The 17,210-nt window shown below is 31.6% G+C and overlaps 1 protein-coding gene across 1 annotated transcript; it reads right to left on the bottom strand.

The window, feature by feature from the left end:
- Positions 1-393: 393 nt before the first annotated feature.
- LOC111055338 (cuticle protein 19-like) lies at positions 394-12,885 on the bottom strand. Its single transcript, XM_022342517.2, has 3 exons — positions 12,741-12,885; positions 3,707-3,853; positions 394-2,054 (listed from the first exon to the last, which is right to left on the bottom strand). Exons 1-3 carry the CDS (start codon positions 12,762-12,764, stop codon positions 1,806-1,808), a joined length of 420 nt encoding a protein of 139 aa, XP_022198209.2. The 5' UTR covers positions 12,765-12,885; the 3' UTR covers positions 394-1,805.
- Between the last annotated feature and the right edge of the window lie 4,325 nt (positions 12,886-17,210).

Genomic DNA, 17,210 nt, shown 5'->3' with positions numbered 1-17,210 from the left:
ATTTTTCAAAAATGCACAAAATTCAAATGTACAATAATTATTTCTCCATGCAAAATTCTGTGCTCTACAATCTGTGACTAGGTAGACCCCTCTATCCTTATAGATTACCAGGTACATCTGATAACAATATGCTCCGCGTATTTCGGAAAACCTTATTTTCAGTTTCAACCATCATGACTCTGTGTATAAGTCTTTTCGTTATGAAATACAGTAATTACCAAGGTACCTAGAATACTTTATTCTAGATACATTGGTAATTACCGTTTTCTCTTTACTTGTACCCGTGCTTTGCAGAGGAGCTCTACGTTGTTTGAGAAAGATGAAAGATCTTTCAACTTTCTTAAATCACTGCGATAAGAGAGTGGGTGCTCAATTATTATGACACATCAAAAAAGTTTTTGTTGACAATATTTTATTGTACAAAATTCATGATAAAGTTGAGGTACACAATAAAAATACAAAACGAATATTATATATACAAGAGAAGAACACATTTATACATTTATAAATAATTTGTAAGAAAATAGAAATTCAATTCTAAGCACTACACTTGAAAGACATCTCGCTCATAGAACATTCACAGGTTTGATAATTCCTTTTTGATTTTAGTCCATTTGATTTGATTTTTCCTTTTTTGATTTTCAGGTAATGTCAATTTCCTCCCGTGATACAACTCTCAAATAAAAAAAAAATAGTACAATAGATGATAGTTTATTTAAATGTTTATTCCTGAAAAAATAAGATACATATTGATGGCATTTTGGTTTTGATTTCTACAGATAAAACCTAAGAGATCATTGGAAGTAATTTAAATAGGTTCAATTGCAAAATCTTTCAAAAAGTTAGGTACTGACAATTCAGCACCAGCACTAATGAACAAAATCATTGATAAATCCTCTAGCAATTCCGTTTTCAAGCTCCAAGCTCCAAACACCCAAATGACTCTCATAATTATTCATTCATGAGTGCTGCCATCTCAAACGAATGCTAGGCATACATTTCAAATTAGATGGAAATTGCCATCTGCCATCATCGAAAGTAGCTATTCAATTCACTATCACATCTGACATGTAAAAAAAAATTAAAATTTGTTTCATATTATGATTATCATTGATAATCACTACGGTACTATTACATATATGTAATTTAGCAAAAAAATATCTTCAAGTATCTGACGTACAAGAAGATAGAGAATGTTTATTCAACCACCAAGTTATTTTCTCAACTACCCAAGACAACTCTACTACTAATCCGAATTTCGCCTTCAATCTATGAACTGCTAACTCAGATTATTGATCCTTCAAACATTACTCCACCCTCAGATATCTTACTAGATATTTTCAATTTTTACTGCTTCACTAAACTTATTTTTATACTTTTCCTCGGTTTGATAAAATCTCATAGTGCTAGAAATGGACACACTCGCTACACCGATGACTTCGACCCAAAGTTTAGCATATTATTATTTATCACGGATGACTGATGATTTTCATAGCATGATTTCAAATTCCAGGAAACGTATAATGGACATTTGAAATTTTGTTTTCAAAAACGTTTGTTTTTTGACTAATATTGTTAATATTTTACGGCATGATTCCAAATTTCAGAGATATCTTCCTAATATTCCTTTGAACTGTTGTTTTGATTTTTTCGACCAATATTGTTAATTTTTATTTTATGGCAGTTTCAAATTTTAGGGACATTAACATAGTATTGATTATAAAAATTATTTACGAATATTGTTGAATTTCTTTGCATGTTTTTGAGACTTCAGGGAGGAAATGAGAATGTTTTGCTGGTGTCGCTTAGTGCAGGTATCCATGGTGGTAGACAGGTGCCGGTGCGGGGTGGACGGCATGCCCAGTTTTGTGGACGACTGCGTTGAATCCGTTGTGGTCATCAGCGGTGTAGGTGACTGTGCGGATGGTGCCGTCGGGCTCCACCACTGAGTACTCTCCCTTCACCTTGTCGCCATCGCGCTCTTCCCATTGGTTCTTCACGTCACCGGTGTGGTAGTCCTTCACGCCGTAGTTGTACGCGTATTTTGGGTAGGCCTGAGACATGATAACAGATACCATTCAGTAACTTTGAATTTGTATTATAATAAAATTAAATTGTGTAATATGTAAATTGTACAATAATGTGTAAAACGTGAAAACATACTGTATAATATTATATTGAATCGTTTGTTCAAGTTTGCATGCCACAATAGTAGTCTTATTGAAAAATTAGTAACTTTATCAAAAAAAGAAAGCAGAGAGACAACAGTATCCTACTAAGTGAAATAGTAAATGATTCTCCATATCCAATAATATTAATTAAACGAATTTACTTTTGCAACCGGATTTAAATATACTGTGGAATCCATCAATCCATGTAAGTAAAGTTTTCTTATAGCATTTATTTAATTTGCACTAATCGTGCTCACTACAGTATTTATCATCTAATTCTATCTGTATTGTACACTAATAAATGAATAATAGGCCTTCATCTTTTGTCTTGAAATTCACTAATACATTTTATAGGTATTTATAAAATTGAATTATAGTACTCTTTTTGGAATTAATAAAAAATAATCTATTAAAAATACAAATTATAACAACTAGTTGCAGTACCTCTATATCTCTAATTATGGTAATCCAAAAAAGGGTAGGCCTACCTACTATTATTATATTTTATAAATAAAAATAGGTAGCCTAGCCCTGAATTCATAAATGTTAGATTTTATAGGTATTTTGTAATCAACATCCTCGACAAATTGAACTGAGCAAATTGATTGAAACTATGCAGCAAGATGCAGCTAACAACTATGATTAGGTAAGGTAAGGTGAATTTTATTTATAGGTAAGTGAAATAAATCATAGATACATGATAAGTAATGACCAAATGCAGTCATAATGTACCATATGAGCAAATGTTTTTTTTAGATCATATAGATATTTGACCAACTTTTATGAAAGATTTGATGACTGAATATCTATGATCTAATTCAATGTATGATTATACATGAGGCTGTTTAATGGGATCCTAAGGGTCTGGCCAGCCAGGGAGCGATCTGTGATCCTCTAGGATTTAATATTTGTATATCTTTGTTATAGATCTAGAATCTTATGAGATCCTAGAGGATCAATGATCGCTCTCTGTGTGGTTGAGCCCTTAACCATTCGACTTAAATAATTCGGTAATTACCTAAGAAGTGAATAATATAAATGTACTTGGCTTCAACTAGATGAACTAGGGTAACACGCAGGTAGGTTTTCATTAGTCTTGATGTCTTGAATTAGTAACATTTTAAATCAAATTTATTCACAGTTGTGTACAACAGTATTCGATGTACATTTCCCTATTTTTAATTATTATAATTTAATCTTTCATCATTTTCTTGGACCTAAATGTATTTATTCTATTCTATGAATATCGTTGGATGTAGAACTTCATCTGTCGAACGTTGCAAACGCCTTAAGAATCATGTTTACAATTCATTTAACCATCCATTGCGGTCGAACGTTGCAAACTATTTTAAGTACCAGTCTGATTCTTGTAATCTATTCACAAATTATCTCTTTACTAGAACTAAGACCTAGCCTTCTTAGTCCATCTCTGAGAGTGGCTATGCTGAAGCAATTCTTAGTTTTTGAAGAGATTTTTTATGATTTCCGTTTTTATAAATTTCACCTGTTATAAAGAGTATGCTGAAGCTACTTACATAGTAGTCAATTGGTGCATGTTTAACATAGGCGGCAGGGGCTGCATAGCTGATGGCTGGAGCTGCATAAGCATGGGTGTATGTTGGTGAAGCATAGCCGATGTAACCGGCACAGCTAATGCCAACTAGAGCAGCCAACACGGCAACCTACAACAAAAATACACTAAATTATTAACTATCCTCCAACTGATCAGTATTTCACAACAAGTAAATTTGGAGCAACCTAGAGAGACAAGATAGAAATAGGTGAAATAATCCTTGATAATTGAAACAAAACTCAATATTATAAATACTGTCCCCTCAATTTTCAATACTGTTAATAAATATCGGGGCACCGAGCTTCGCTTGTTATTTTTATTTATTGATAAACAGAACACAATTCTCTAAAATGATCGTCTTCATATTCTACAGCTGGCTATACGTCAGCTTATATGAATTTCGGGGATGCGATATTTTGATTTTCCACAGAAACACTCGCTCACTTTTTACTATCCAAAGACGACGAAAGTCTCAGCTGTTTCAGCCAAGGATGAATTATCCTTTTAATGTCGTTCAGCGAGTTTTCCCAAGGATTGATTGATTGAGTACTTTATTTATGTAGATTACAATATATACTGGCTTATACACTTATATACAATAGCTTACAATACAGCAAAATTATGGATGAATTTACAAAATATAAATTAAGAAAATAATTATAGAGCTGTACATATAATATAGAAAAAAAACAATTTGTAATAACTATAGATAAAATAGATAATATTGTTATGCATCTACATAAATTGGCGGAGCTTTGGACATATCAATGTCCATTCTTTGGAAAGAATATTCGAAGTATTCTTCCCACTAACTCTCTACCAAACAAGGATGAGACCTAGTGCAATCGAATTTTTATATCATAAACCTACTATGTTCCAAATTTCGTGAAAATCGTTAGAGCCGTTTTTGAGATCCGTTGAACATGAATAACCATATATAAAAATAAACAGATAATTATACAGAAATTGCTCGCTTAATTTAATAGGAGTTATAATTAACAATAATTAATAGTTGTTAATTTTCTATTATCAATTTATAATTAACCATTTTCAATATTATAAATACTGTGCCCTCAATTTTCACTCTCAAACTATTGTAAAATGGACTTAGGTGAAATTGTTGGCTATTTACGTTTTGTGACATATTTTTATCCAATTTACCATAAATCAACTCTATTTTTCCATGATGTTAGAAAAAGCTCAACACTCAATATCCTACCATTCATTAATCTGCAAAAGAACATAAAAAGAACAAAAGTTATTAATAATATTCATCTACAAGGTGTATTAAAAGAGTTCGCTGTTTTATGATTGAAAACGTTTATCCTGAACTATTTAAGAATAATTTCAAACACTAAAAAATAATGTTATACAGAATATAGTTTATAAAAAACAATTTGTAATAACTATAGATAAAATAGATAATATTGTTATGCATCTACATAAATTGGCGGAGCTTTGGACATATCAATGTCCATTCTTTGGAAAGAATATTCGAAGTATTCTTCCCACTAACTCTCTACCAAACAAGGATGAGACCTAGTGCAATCGAATTTTTATATCATAAACCTACTATGTTCCAAATTTCGTGAAAATCGTTAGAGCCGTTTTTGAGATCCGTTGAACATGAATAACCATATATAAAAATAAACAGATATACAGAAATTGCTCGCTTAATTTAATAGGAGTTATAATTAACAATTAATAGTTGTTAATTTTCTATTATTAATTTATAATTAACCATTTTCAATATTATAAATACTGTGCCCTCAATTTTCACTCTCAAACTATTGTAAAATGGACTTAGGTGAAATTGTTGGCTATTCACGTTTTGTGACATATTTTTATCCAATTTACCATAAATCAACTCTATTTTTCCATGATGTTAGAAAAAGCTCAACACTCAATATCCTACCATTCATTAAATCTGCAAAAGAACATAAAAAGAACAAAAATTCTTAATAATATTCATCTACAAGGTGTATTAGAAGAGGAATAGCATAATATATTTGTTTCAATTCATTAATCTGCATTTCCTTAGTTATTCACAATCCATAATGTAAAAATTTTATTTAGGTTAATTATAAATTGATTTTGCGACTGTAAAATTGGTGTTGGATGTTGAATAAATGAAAAAAATATAATTATTATTATGAAAATAGTTTTAGAAATCCAAATAGTAAAATAATTTATCTTGTTACCACACAGTCATTATGAATTTGTATAATACTATTAGTACGGTTTACTATGTGTGGTTTAACAAACTCTTGTCAATTTTTAAAGTATAATACTAGACTACTAAAAGTGTTGGAGTAGACCTACTTAAACTGATGAAACAATGAAATATTGTTGAAAATCCTCATTCTCTCATTAGTCTGGATAATATTAAAAGAGTTCGCTGTTTTATGATTGAAAACGTTTATCCTGAACTATTTAAGAATAATTTCAAACACTAAAAAATAATGTTATACAGAATATAGTTTATAAGAACACAATTTAAGACATGCTCAACGTTTTAAAACATTTATATAATCAATTCACAAATATCAAGAGTGATATTATAATTGGTTTGGATAAAATGAAAGGATTATCCATCTACATATTTCAAAATTACTGCAATTTTAACTGCAGATTGGAAGACCCTCAAAAAATACTCCGAGAATCATAATTTTTGTCTCTTCTAAAACCTAAATGTAATTGTTGTTTTTCCAAACAGTTATTTCCCTTAATGTAGCTGAACTATTCAAATATTCTTCAAAATTCATCATACAGATCAAACTATGTCGTTACTTTAATCACATTTCTTTTCTTACTCCCAATTTTTCATAAATTTTCGATTTTTAAATGTTGGTTGCTCTATAATATTGAAATACGGATGTGTCTAGCAGACATATATCTTACCAACTAATTTTATTTTTGAGGACCCAATGTTTATAGCCTATAAAGAATGCATGAAAATGATCGTACCCACTCATCAGATACTTCAGGAGAGTCCAGTGAAAGGCCCAAGTAGTAAAAGTAAAAGTTTTAGGACAAATCAGAGATGAGAAGACAGTGACCGTACGTGTAACTCATCCTCACATCTCTCTCCTTCTTTCTCTCTCTCGTTCTCTCCTTCCTTCTTCCTGTCTCTCTCGATGTAAAATTCACAGCTTCAAGTGATCATGACTGGCACTATTATTAGTGTAAGATACGCAGACCATTATAAACTGCTTCAAGTGTAATTCAAGTGCTTTATTCATGCCACTATTTTCGACCATGACATTGGCTGATTCGCAAAACACGAAAAGAAAGTTTGCTAGTGAATAAACATGAAGTGCTTGATTTTTTACCGGGTGTGCTATAAATTGAGGGGAGGGCTTCCAGATGGCTAGCGAGGTAGAGTGATTATTTTGTTATTATTTATGTGAATAAAGTTTGATGCTACTTGATTTACTTCAATTTTAGTAAGGTATCGTTTTATCATTGTACATTCAATCAAAAACAAGCTAAGTAGATAATACCTTTAAGTGGTTAACAATGATAAACTGCAGTGTTTATTTTCAAATTTTAAATCCAATTTTATTAATGTTTAAACAAAAATTCCACCAACTATAATTGCTGTAATCCAGTTAGTACGTTAAATTGTGGAGGATTTTCCATAGTAAAAGTTCAGATGTTTTATGTACTCGAATAAAATTCAGAAAATTTCCGTACTGGTAATTGAGTAACAAAGAAAATGTAATCAAGTGAGTGAGGTTTTCCATCCCCAAGAAGCACTTCTATTGGTTGAAAGGCTCTAACAAAATTAATCTACACTTGATAGATTTGATTTAATTACTATCCAATTCTTTATAGAAGAGAATCTGAGAGATCAAGAATTACTGCAAACAAATCCACAAGTTGTTTCCAATTATAATTCGATTCCGTTTTTCATCCAATAATAATTATCAATCAATTTTACAAACATCTATCATTATTCAACAACCGGGCTCTATCATTTTCTACTAGTCACTGGGCCATCCCTGCAATAGACGTAGACTATACTATGTTTATATACAGTACTGTACGTACTTCAAAAACCACACCGAGAAATAAAGTACTGTTGAACTGGTCTCTCTTTTCTCCTCTAGAAAGAGAGCTACTCACTTTTTCTCTATCTCTTTTAGAAATTGAACAACTCACTTCGTTTCATTATGTTGTTCCTTGTCAATCTCATCGTCTACATCTTATTTACTTTTAGTTGGTGGACAATGGAAAGAAGTCGGGTTATTAGAGACAATTCGTATTCAGCGACGGCCTTGCTTGACCCACATCTCAATGCATGTGTGACTTGCCACTGTCCACACAGCCGACAAAGACACATAATACACATATTTGCAGCAAAACAAAGATAGAGATATACATGTTTGCAGCCAAACAATGAGTGAAATACAGATATTTGAAGCGAAACAACCGCAGAAATATAGATATAAAATAACGAAACAGATACGGTATTTGGAAGAAAACGGACAGAAATATAGATATGTCTGTTAAAATACAAAAACAATGTTTGGAACGAATCAACTTACACAAATATAGATATTTAGAACATGATAAAGACATATATTATTTAGAACTGAACTTGGCGATAAATATAGATATTCTTGTAACAATACGGAAAACAAAAGAAAAGTATAAATATTCAGAACTAGGCAGAGACAAACTATGAGTATATTAGAGTGTGGACTACACGCACAACAGTTATACGGTATTACGGCTTGATGTCTGAATCGGTTTCGTAATAATTCGTCTCCTGGTCAGTAAAGCGGAAACATATTGTGCTAGTTTTGTTTTCAAATTCCTTCAAAATGTTGGTTTGTGCTCGGATTAGAGATTTGAGGCTGATGTAATACACATGAATGTGAGCGTGTTACACATACTGTGTAACAGACTGTGATTTGGGTAGCTGGTAAAAGTCTCTTCTTGAAGTATTGAAATGGAGTGAGCATTCTTAGAGGTGTGGCAAGAGATATTAATGGGTGCAAATGTTCTGAATCTCAAATGAAGTATTGGAAGGGAGTGAGGAGTGAGAAGTATTATAAAAAGGGTTCCAGAGGGCTATTAATTTATAAGGGGGAATTGATAAGAAATGTTAAAGTTATTTTTAAATTTCCTTTATGGATTTAGAAGGGAGTGGAGATTTAGAGGTGATGCAATACCAATTGATAAGGGGTGCTGAATATTTTTAGGTTTAAGTGAAGAATATTGAAAAGAAGTGAGGATTTAGGGATGTTGCAGGCATGATTGAATTGATAGGGACTTCAAGAATAAACAATTAGCATTTGTAAATTTCATGTTCAGTGTTGAAAAGAGTAAGGATTTGGGGTTTGTTCAGGGGTATTAAATCAGTTATTAAGCAGTGCCTGAGATTAGTTGAAGAATTCCATAAAAAGTTTAAAAATTTATAGGAGTATTTGTTGGAAAGATCGTAGAAGTACAACAATCATATTTTGTTGAGGGTGATTCCTTCATAAGCTTGAGACTCGTGCTTCATTAAACCATTAATCGATAGGTGAATGATGAGAGATGAGAGTATCTACAGCCTACAGCTTCAAGTACACAGGGAACCATCTTGTCTTATATATAAAGAGAGGCGATAAATTAACTTACTGGTTAATGCCTGTCCGATTTTATGAATTCAAATTCATCGAATGTTTTTTTTTATTTTCACTAGACACAAAAATTTTGTGGCATTTCTGCACAGATTTTGTCAGTTCCACATGATATTCATTTTAGCCATCATCATATTTCTTTTTTGTTGTTCAGTATAATTAGAATTTAAAATAATTTATGACTGGCATATTCACTTCTCAAATTTCGGTCTATTGTGATGTGCCGTGGTGATTTTTCCACGTGCCAAAAAAGTTTGAATGTTGAAATTCGTGACGATGTAGTAGGCCTAACAAGAGCTCTGATCTACACTATTAAGCTCACCATATGGCTTCTTGATCAAGTGTGTGAACCTATCCACTTCTTTTGTTCATGAAAAGTTCTCATCAAAAGGTAGTGTAACAGTTCAGAGCCGACCACCAAATTATCTGACATCATACTTGATAACATCGCAAGAGTGTATTAAGAAACCATAAATTATTGTTCAGTTTGTAATTGTCCAATCAGCTAATTCAAGCTTGAAAACAATGAGAAGGCTTCAGATACACATTAGCTGTCCAAATGAGTCTGTCCCTTGCAGTTACCAACTAGGAATATATTGTTTGATACATTATGTATTTCAATTTTCAAATCGTTTTTGTATGTGATACAGCAATTTACTAGACATAATTTCAGGTGTAACTTGTATATACAGTATTAACGACTTGAAATGGTCCGAAGATTTTTAATGCGAAACTGAATCAAATTTCTAATGTGTATTAATATTCTAATATAATATTCAATATTTAGAATAATATTCTGTTTCAACTCTTTCAATGGAAAACGACTCAAATTATTGTTGAAGGAAGGGAATAAACAAATTGAGATTGAATCAATATTATTAATTATATTGCAACACTATTGTATAATATGTCGAAGATATTAAGATTTCATTGATGCATGAAGCAATGGCTGAAATATTTAAATTTGAAAACTTCTCGTACTTCTCGAAATGTTTGTGACTTTAAATATAAAATACTGATTTGAATTGGTAGATTGATGTTTTGAATGTACCCTAAATTTGCTGTGTCAAGATATTATTCAATTGCTCAGTCAATGTATCTGAAAAGTGGAGTAATTGAGTATTTCTTGAGTGAATTGAGATGCAAAATTCATATTGGAGAAAATTGGAGCTGCTTATGAATATGAATTCGATACAAATTTTTAATAACATTTATTCTCTGTGAGTGTTTCCAATCTTTGATAAGGAGTATTGGTTAGATGATTTAGTGCTTTCTAAGATTGTCAATATTGTATTAGGAATCTAAGAGCGGGTTCTAGTTGAAGTTGTATCAGATAAACATAGTAAACAATACATACTACCTAGTATCAGTGTCAAGTAATTAGTCTATTGGTCCACTATTCCATTTATCAATTTCATTACATTGACCTACAAAATAGAACAGAAATTCAGTTTTTATTTGAAGTAAATGTTTACTGTGTTTTCCAGAGGAAAGTTGTTTATTGTTATAAATAGGCTAACTTGAAAACTGAGTGTACTTTTAATTGGGCTAGCATATCGATTTCAATATCTTTTGAATCAATTAAGGTGTGTGACATAATACCTTTTCAAAATGTTATACATATACAATAGTAATTACTCCATTTTCAGCCCATACACTAGAAACTAGTTTAATTAGGATACGGTATGTTCTGCCCAGTAACTCTGAAATAGTGGTACTTCTTATCTCATAGATTCATCTAGTATCGTGAACTGGAAGATTTAGTTTGTTGTGATAACAAAAAACCTGTCTAAATTACGAGCAGGCTGAGGACTGGAATAGAAATGTTTATTTTGGTAGGAAGTAATGATTCTAGTTGCTTACTGGCTAGTTCTTCTTTCTTTGGTGAAATTATGCATCGGTTCCTGAATCTAGGTCTTCTTCTATAAGGAAATGGGATTTTAAGTTTATTGAGTTTTTCAGATTAGATTGTAGTTAGAGCAATGCGGTGTTACATTGAAAAGTTATGAAATTATTAGTAATTTTGATTTTCCTCTTTTAATTGTAAAGTCTTGGATTCATAAGTAAATTGTATTCTTACAATGCAGATATGTTTTATTTATTTTGAATATCCTCTGTCGATTCTCGATTGCAAAGTTCAAAGCTGAGGCTAAAGCTAAAGCAGGAGGGTAGATTAGTAAATTGTTACTTAATTCATAAGATGAGCAATGTTGAAGTTTCGATGTAATGCCAATGTATTGTAATTATTATTTTATTTTGTCGATCACATTATTTTTATAATTCATCAATCAAATAACAGTTTTATTTCAATTTATCATTCAAATAGCATTCATGTCTCATGCTTCTTAGGTGTGCAAGTAAATTGAATAACTGGAAACTTTATTGTACTAGGATTTTTTTAAGATGATGCTAATGCCCACATGAGTTCTAGACAAGTGTGTAGTAGGAGGGTAAGTTATAAAGGCTGAATGGGCCTGAATATTACATTGGGTTGAAAACCTAATTATTTCTTACTCCCAATTCATTCCAATTTTCTATCATATTTATTTATTCATAGACAATAGATCCAAGCCAAGTAAAAACAATATGCACTCGCCCAAAACTACCCAGTAATTTCATCATATAAATGACACACCCAATACTTATTAGAAAAATTAAATATCCACAATTAATGTGATATTTAAAATTAAATAGGCTTTATTTACATTAACAATATTATGTAATTGTGTTATATATTTCAATCTTGTAATAATTTGTTTATAATTATCATGTATATCTAGTGTTGAAAACTTGATTATTGTTTTACGAATTTCAATAATAATGTAATGCTATTCATGATTGATTAGCCAATGAATTTTCAGAATAATTTTCAATCAATTTTTTCACGATTCCAAATTGTATATGAATGTGTGGCTTTGTCCAAAGTCGATACTTGTAACACAGTAATATTTCAACCCAAGGGATAATGTTTTATCAAATAGGCCCATCTCAAAAATTTGATTCCCAGTATTTATCAATAATTTTTCCTCTCTATATCAAATAGGACAAGCATGTTTTTTTCTCAAAGTCGTTCCATCAAATACAGGGGAATTTCAATCCCAAAGATAATTTTTTTTTATCAAAGTATGTTTTTCATAAATTAAATACCTTATGTTTTTTCTATAATAATAATTTTGTCAATTCCTAAATTAATTCAGTTTCCTAATAATTTTCTAAACCAATGTAATTTATGAATAATTTTCTTCACGATTAGTATTCTCGCATATTTAATATTTTCTTCTACAATAGTTTCAACCCCAGTTATGAAAAGCACTTTTCCCAATGATCATCCCCTTAAAATGTTGTCTTATCAGCAACACTCACCTGGACAAAAGCACTGAGCTGCATGATTGTAGTTTATGGAAGGAGATCGGCTGATAAAACCAGAAGCTGAAGAGCAGACCAAGTCGACTGATTACTGTTGAAGTTTGCAAACACACTGACTTCAAGCTGACGATGGCTTATCCTTTTATACATGATGTCAAAAAGAGTGACCAGGGCGGGGCACTACAAGGAGGAGGAGTATTTTGTATATCCTCCTCTCTCCTCTCCTCTTCTTCTCAATTTTCTTTCTTCACCTCCTTCGTCGTCCTTCGGAGTGTCCTGCCTTTGCCTTCTCTCTTTGTTAGCCTGGAAGTTCACCTGCACGTATTAACGGCCTTCTCTCAGATATGAAATTTTCTTGAAGGCGTTTGCTCTTGTTTCAATGCAGCGGCGTAATTGTTATTTTCTCATAATCTCAAACGTTTCAGCCTTCTTTCTTCCATTCGGTTGCAACTACTTACTCATTTCTTGCTTCTTCTTGGTCATTTTTTATTTTGTAACAATTTTTATAACAGTCGGGAGGAAACTCCTGTTTCTTGAGGAGAGACTCCTCATTTTTCTATTCTGCTTCTTTCCCATTAGTGAAACATAACTCCGTTATTTTATTACATTTATTCTCAATCATCCCCTCAGATAATATACAATATATCTAGGAATAAGTTTCGTTTTCTTCTCAGAATTTTTCTTCACTGTTTTTTTAAATAATTTATATTTAGGAATAAGTCCTGTTTCTTCTCAACGTTTTTCTTAACGTTTTTTTAAATAATTTATGCAAGCAGGCTATTCATTATCAAACAATTTGTCTGAAAAGCAAGCTTTTCATCTCCTTTTCAAATCTCGTCTTTTTTATATTTTCTCTCTCTCTATACACATTTTTGTCATGTCAGGAATATTACTGCACTATCATCATCAGTAACTCTATTTTTTGTATATTTTCTCTCTTTTTTACAACTTCCTTCTCCCTCTATAGGCTATGTTTGATATTAGCTGTTGCATTTCTTTCACACTGCTCCATCATTCAAAAAACGATTTTTTACTGATATTTTCAATTTTGTCTTTTGCATTTTTCTGGGTTTTGAAGCAATTTATTTATTATAAATCCCGTGGTATATAGGCAGTATTGCATTATACATAATTTTTTAAATTTTGTTCGATAATACACATTGTGAATTTATAATTTTCATTGGTTATTTCAAAAATTCTCTTGTAATCAACCAAATTTAAGGAATGTATACTTAAATTATGTATGACATAAGTCGTTCTGATGCAACCACTGAGGGGTTGAACCATCACCAGATGATTTTCACATACAATAAGGTACATTCTTCTAAAGTGCAGATAGTAATTTTCATTTAAAATGTGTGTTTGTTGAAGAATTTTCTCAAATTGAGCATCTACAATTGAAAATCTTTGAATGACAATCTGATTTGTGCTATCCTCAAATATCTTAAAACTCTGTGCAAGGTCCATTTTCTTAGGCTATAAATGTAACAATAGTGTCCGAATCTACTTTAAAATAGATACTATGTTTAATCAATTCCATAACATATCAATGATTATCACCTTATACTTTCTTATCTTTATATCGGATAAAATATGTATCATAAATCTTTATTCCAGATACTTTCGTATCTTTTATCAGAATGGTATGATAATTTCAAACTTTATTCAACACCAGCAGGTAACCCGTGCTCCGCAAGGGTCTAATTAAAAACTTGCACGGATTTTATCAATCAATCGTTGAAAAAATATAAGGCCAAAAAGATGAAAAAATCGGAGCCGGAAGGGTTTTCTTCAAAATGTGACACCTTTGAGAGCTCATACCTAGAAAACTATAAGATATATGGAAAAATGTTACACCTTAAACTTGGAGGCTAATTTGTAAGCTTTAATTTTGTATTCGACAAAAAATTCTGAAAGACGCGTATTGTTCGAGATATACGCAAAAAAAACAAAATATGGTACATTCAAACAACCCCCACCTCCTTAGCACAGGGGGTAGGAGTGAGGACTTTTGATATGTTCACCCCTTACTACTCTTAAAAGGGCTGCGGGGTCAAAAATTGTGTTCCAAACTTTTCCCTCTAGATAATCTTTCGTTGACTGGACTATAAGCCAATTTTCTATTATTATATTATTATAGATTCTTATAAGATAATCATATTCTTTGTATTACAATGAACCTCTACCAACTCTTCCACCAAAGTTTGTCAACAATCATATTCAGGAATTCCATGTAGCCTGATTTCTCCCATCTATCACCAATCATCTTCGGTATCCTCTCCTCTCCTCCCTCTTTCTTTCACTCTCATTCTCTCACTCAACTTTCGACACTGTTTCACCAACTTGCGTTTATTTATGGCTGGTTGCGCGTGAGTGATGGGTTCAAGACCTTGCACTCCATTAAAATCTATATTGTGGTTGCTTCTGAAGAATGATTATACCACAATTGACTGTCATCACCCATTAGTAGCTACTATAACTATGGTTATAATTGTGTTATAGTTGCGTGTGTGTGTATTTTTGTGGCCCACACAAGGTCGTTGGCCTATACCTGTCTGTATATATTGGTTTGTAGGAATATTATAACTATAGTTATGGGTATATATAGGTATAGAATATTGTAGTTTTCGGTGAAGTTTTGACGGTCCGCCACATATGGACCTTTCTTTCCTCGCACGATCGCATGTGAGTTACTTAGAAAATATGATGTAATATATCTCACACATCCTGTCAAGGTCACCAATTACTCAAGAAGGAAACAGAAGTTCCTTTTTCCATACTTACTGCATTGCACTTTCGTAACAGTCCATTCTGAAGAAGGCTGACAAGTTGGCATCTAATCATCACATTGCGAGCGCGGTGTGTTCTTCCAGTGGAAATTCGTGTGTGAGTTGCCAGGTTTCGATAATTGAAAATGAGTAGGTTAATAGAAAATTAATTATTTTCAGTAGATCATTGAGTATGGTGAACTAATCTAGGATTAAATTTGTTTTTAGGGTGATAACTTGGAGAATTGTATGTCAAGTTCATAAGTGGACTTTCCTTCCATAAACTGACTGTCAACGAGTTCAAAATGTTACAAAGACATAGAGAAACGATAGTATAAGCTATATATTTATGTTATCTTTTCTGCATGGTTAAATATAATGAAGAATCTTCACACATGAATGATAAAGTTATTGTTTTTTCACTGTGGCTTTCACTGATGACCACTTGTTGTGATACGAATTATATTTTGAAACTTAAATTCTATTTCAATATAAACATTTAATAAATTGTAAAGGAATTTGTACTCCCAGACGTGACTCCACGCTTATTCAATCCGAAGCAAAGAAAATCAGTTTGAAATAGATTTAATTGATACTAAAAATAATGATGAACCTTGTTATGAAGTTTCAAAAAATAAATATTCCAAATAAATAAATATAGAATAGTTTCTTGAGTGAGTGAGATAAGGAGCAAAAATATTGTAGGATCTCATTTGGTAATTTTAAATTTGTTCACCCTTTTATAATTTACCTTTCATAGTTTAGTTCACTCTATAATTTGAGTTTGGATTTTTCGATTTTATTCATATTCTATCATTGATAGTAAGGGTGTAGTGTTAAAGTAGACTAGCTGTGGCCTTCCCGAAATCTATTTCATTTTTGTGGCATAATTTCGTATTGAATAAAACTTCTTGGATTTGAGAAACTATTTTTTATTTTTTCACTATATCACAATAATATAGGCCTACTCTAGTAAACTTATCTGTAATTTCAATAAACAAGTCTATTTTATTTATTCGGTTAGTTTCATTAGTTCTCACTTGTTTTATTCATATCTTTACAAAGGCTCGATTATTCATTGAGATCAATGTTAGCTATTTTTGCAAGGAGTAACAATATTGGGGCTTATATATGTACAGTTGAGTTTAAAACAGATGAATAACTCCATTCATCTCAGACTCGTCAAGACAAAACTATTTACATATGTACTATGTAGAGTGAAAGCTCATATAGTATAGTAAGTTAACTCTTCTGCTATAAATCGGGGTTGCTTGAGATCCACTGTGGTTATAATATAATGTTTCTCACTTATTCACTCCAACTTCCTCCATTTGAAGGTTTGAACGCATTCAAAATGCTTCCTATTGAGTTATGGTGTCATAGGAACGCATAAATTTCAATTCGATAACTTCCATATTGATTGGAAAACGATGTAGCGTAACAGAGAAAGAAATTCTAGAGACTTGAATTATAGCAATTCGCTCTCTATAGGCCATATCTGTACTTCAACAATTTATACTTTTTACTATATACAGTACATTCACTGTAACCTACAACGGTAGGCCTATACACATGACTATAGGATTCAATATGAGGACCAGTAGAGTTCTATAAGATGCGTGATCCAGATCATGAAATACACGCTTCGAAGTCCACGTAAATGATTCATGACAATAAGAAAAAATGAAAGTAATTCTAG

The sequence above is a fragment of the Nilaparvata lugens genome, chromosome 11, assembly GCF_014356525.2.
Source record: "Nilaparvata lugens isolate BPH chromosome 11, ASM1435652v1, whole genome shotgun sequence".
Lineage (NCBI taxonomy): Eukaryota > Metazoa > Arthropoda > Insecta > Hemiptera > Delphacidae > Nilaparvata > Nilaparvata lugens.
Note: the sequence above shows the minus strand (reverse complement) of the source record. Positions and strands in the feature narration are given on the sequence as shown.